The 3,780-nt window shown below is 39.3% G+C and overlaps 1 protein-coding gene across 1 annotated transcript; it reads right to left on the bottom strand.

Annotated features, from left to right (window-relative positions):
• Nucleotides 1–5: 5 nt before the first annotated feature.
• On the bottom strand, nucleotides 6–3,780 carry LOC132264404 (arylalkylamine N-acetyltransferase 1-like; the record flags this gene model as incomplete). Its single annotated transcript, XM_059764602.1, has 4 exons — nucleotides 958–3,780; nucleotides 697–849; nucleotides 298–450; nucleotides 6–227 (listed from the first exon to the last, which is right to left on the bottom strand). Coding segments are annotated over exons 1-4 (606 nt in total), but the record flags the coding sequence as incomplete, so codon positions are not given.

Raw genomic sequence — 3,780 nt, 5'->3', positions numbered from 1 at the left:
TTCTCCTTCATGTACTCAATTGTGCAGTTTGTCAGCTCCACAGAAATGCCCATCCCACGATAATTGCTGTCCACTGAGAGGATTTTTCCATCCAGCACGACATCAACGTCCGGATATAAATCGAAGAGATTGAATTTTGTATCAATAAAGTCCATGAGACCCATGATTTTCCGGAATTTCTTGTGTTCACAGCCATCAGCCAGCTTCACGGGCTCCTCACCGTTTTTCTAAGCAGCCCAAAAGAACAAGAAATTGTAATCAAGATGCTGAGAAATTCTTCGCAATGCTCAAACTTACAGGCCTATGAATGAGTCCATTGAGGAAAACTCCAACAATTTCATTCCTGGAATTTACTGCTTTGAAGGAACATTTCTCTTTGATGCACTTTGTTGAGTAAAGCTCCAATTCTTTGCATTCTCCTAAATCCAAATACGTATTCAATGGTTCATCCTGAGAGGGGGAATAATTGGAAAAATGTTAAAATACATTGAATAGAACAAATCGAAGAGATTTTCCTGGAAATAACCGAGCTATCACTACCAATTATTTAATTAAACTCCGTGATTAAGATGGAATTTCTGAGGGTCACTAAACTTTAACACGAATTATGAGACATATTCTGTCTGAATCGTGAGATTCTCACTTTTATGATCTTCTGATGAAAACAATTTCGCATAAATCTACTGAAAATCTTACTTTGAAAAAGAATGTCTTCAAGAGTCTCAGAATCTCTTCGGTATCCTTGTCTGTGACTGGTTCATAGCGGATTTTTGTTGCATTTGCTGATGGAGAAGACATCTTTTGCGTCGCCACTCCAATTCCTCTTCGCAGCGACAGCAAATTGGAAATCTGTGTGAAAGAATTTCGCATTGGAATACAAAATTTTCACTCTGAAGGATTTACTCGTTCGTGCCGCAAAATCCGTTGAAGGAAAATGTTATACATATGTATACTCACCCCATATTCGATGAAATCCTCATTGAATGCCTTCGATTGGGAATTTAATTGGGCTTTTGGCTGAAATTGCACTTCCATGGTTGCCGTGTGTCGATTGGTAGTGATAAGACAGTGTGATAAGGAGAGACAACAACTTCACAATCACATGCAAGGACACACAATAGAGAGCGATTGCTAGACACTCAGATGACGGTGAAGAAGGGTGCTTTAACAAAAGGGGATGGGCAACACACAGGCTAATAATGTAATCTCACTCCGACTGAGAGTTTCCCAACAACTTCTCTTGCGCACGGGCTGAAAGAGCGATGCTGGGTGTCATCCACTTCGGAGGTGTGCGATTGACTTCGATATCAAGAATGAGAAGGTGTGCTGAGTCTTTATATAAGCTGGTTGCATTGCGCCCCGCCACAGCATCGCGTCGGATCTGATATGGGAAGCTGGTCAGTCAGTTTGCATTGTCACAAGATGTAATTCCTCTCCTCCCTTCCGAGCTCTCTGCAGAGCAATCTTATGCTCAAGAGTGGCGCGCTTGCAAGCAATCTAAATTACGCAAAAGCGAATTTATATTCCCTTTTTGTTCTCATGTCATTTGATTTATCGTTTATCGTTCAGGGTCATGATTATTTATTCAACTTTGCCAACAACTTGACTAAACGTTGTCTCCCCCAGATCTTGTGTGGATTGTTTCGATTTTGCCCTCACTCTCTGTGGGATATTCGCTTCTTCTTGTATCCATGTCAAGAGTGCCGACAATGGGTGATAACACACATGTTTCTGCATGAGAAAAGCCTTTGTCATTCACCCCATCGCGCATCCGGAGAACATCGTCACCATTCTCACAAGATCGCAACACCCACAAAAGCCCCAATTAGAATCTTTTTCCCGGCACACAAATCAATCTGCATAACGTATTCGGCGAGCCTATTTTGCATATAGCGTTTATGTGAACATATTAATCATGAGCATTGAATTTACAACAAATCTATCGACATCTTCGCGTGCTGCTGTGGAGGCTGGAGATCGGATGTATACTTTCAAAGTCGTGATTGTCACCATTGCTCAGTATCGATTTCACCTGCTGCACAAGCACACATAATTCCCGGCAAAAGGTGTGGATTTGTACTAAATTCTGCAGTCGTGAATCGTATATTGAGATCAACCTTGCGTATTCTGATAATATACGATGTGTGCTTATCAGACAAAACCTTCGCAGAAGACTCTATTGTCTATTCAGAGACTCAAGAGAAACACACATATTTCACTGTAATTCCAATCAATTCCTTTCTACAACATAAAACTGCAAAATAATCACTAGTTTGATAACACGACTCAATCTGGAGAAAGGCTCGATAGCAGTTTGCATACATTAAAATATGCATTAAGATAACCGGAAAGGGGCTTGTCACGCTCCAGCAATGAGCTTAATTATACAACAATAGCCATTAATGAAACTCCTTCACAATTGCCTTTCAATCAATAAATAATTCACCGCGTGTCAGAAACCAAATTACAACTTAACAATGTAACATTCTAATAGAAAATTCCTTAACTTCTTATTGAGTTAAACTTGAGAGACAAAGTTTCCTTTTTTCCGCTCTTTTCTGTGTGATTTGCAAATCAAATTTATTGTGCACTTTCAAACTTTGGTGAATAAATTCATTTCATATTCATTGCGGTCCAAATAAGATGATGCTAATGAAGAAGTGGCGGAGAATTTAACCCCCTCAACAACAAAAAAATACACACATAATTGGAAAAGCGAGGAGAATAAAAATGATGAAAAGAACGCAATTAAAATCCCGAGACACTTCTGAAGGAAATTCCAAAATGTCACAATGGAGGACATTGACGATGCGTGTAACTTTGAAAATTCAATTTTTTGCTCTTATTTATTGCATTTTCCACATACAATTCCGCTTCCCAATTGGGACACACCATCAGAAAAAAACAAATTACAATATTTTCTCGTGCAAACTCCGCGTGAGTTTCAAGTCTATCAATAAATCTCTCAATCATCCTCCTTGGCTGTTCCGTCGATACATTTCCTCCTCGTGCGGCATTTTCCGTTGCATGCATCGAATATTAAACGAAATTCAATTATATGTGCAGCCAATAAATAATGTCATAAGGAAAATTGATGGGGAAAACCGCAAGATTGAATATTTTCAGCAGTGCAATGAGCAATTTTGGAAAATTGCACAGAATTCGCAAGAATTCACTTCACCAGAAAATATAATTAAAACTTAAGCGCAGCATTGCGGCGAGATGATTTTTATGCCTGATTCAAGGTTGTCTTGTTGCCGGGGATTCCAAATGACTTTCGCTGAGCCTTTGTTGAGCCAATTCTGACATGAACTACTTTGCGATTCGTAAACAATTTCGTCCACTCACGTGATTATTATTATTATATTAATTGTATTGTCGCTCTGGGCTTGTCGCGGATTAGCAAAAAAGTGGGGAAAACATGTAAAAAGTAAGCTGACAAAGAGGGTTTGCAAGATAAAAAGCTCTTCCATGTCAATTAGTACTTTTGGTAACATTTGTTATTAATAGAAATCGCGGTTTAAATACAGTAATAATATTGTTCGATATGAAGTTAAATTGAAACTGAAGTTGTTTAACACACGTGACATCCAAAATTACCTTGCCCTGTTTGCTGTCTTTTTATTTTTATTAACTCCTGCACTGCTAAAACTGTGCAGATAATTGCACTCCAAAACTGATCCATCGGGTCTGCATTTCATACAAATTCCGCGAAGAACGCGAGTTCAGCGTCAGGGTCGCGAGTTGCACTGGCGAGACGACCAGAGTCAAGATCACGGT

This window comes from Phlebotomus argentipes, unplaced genomic scaffold, assembly GCF_947086385.1.
Source record: "Phlebotomus argentipes unplaced genomic scaffold, Phlebotomus argentipes genome assembly contig_74, whole genome shotgun sequence".
NCBI classification, from domain to species: Eukaryota; Metazoa; Arthropoda; class Insecta; order Diptera; family Psychodidae; genus Phlebotomus; species Phlebotomus argentipes.
The sequence above is the reverse complement of the archived record's forward strand: the minus strand, read 5'-3'. Positions and strand labels throughout refer to the sequence as shown.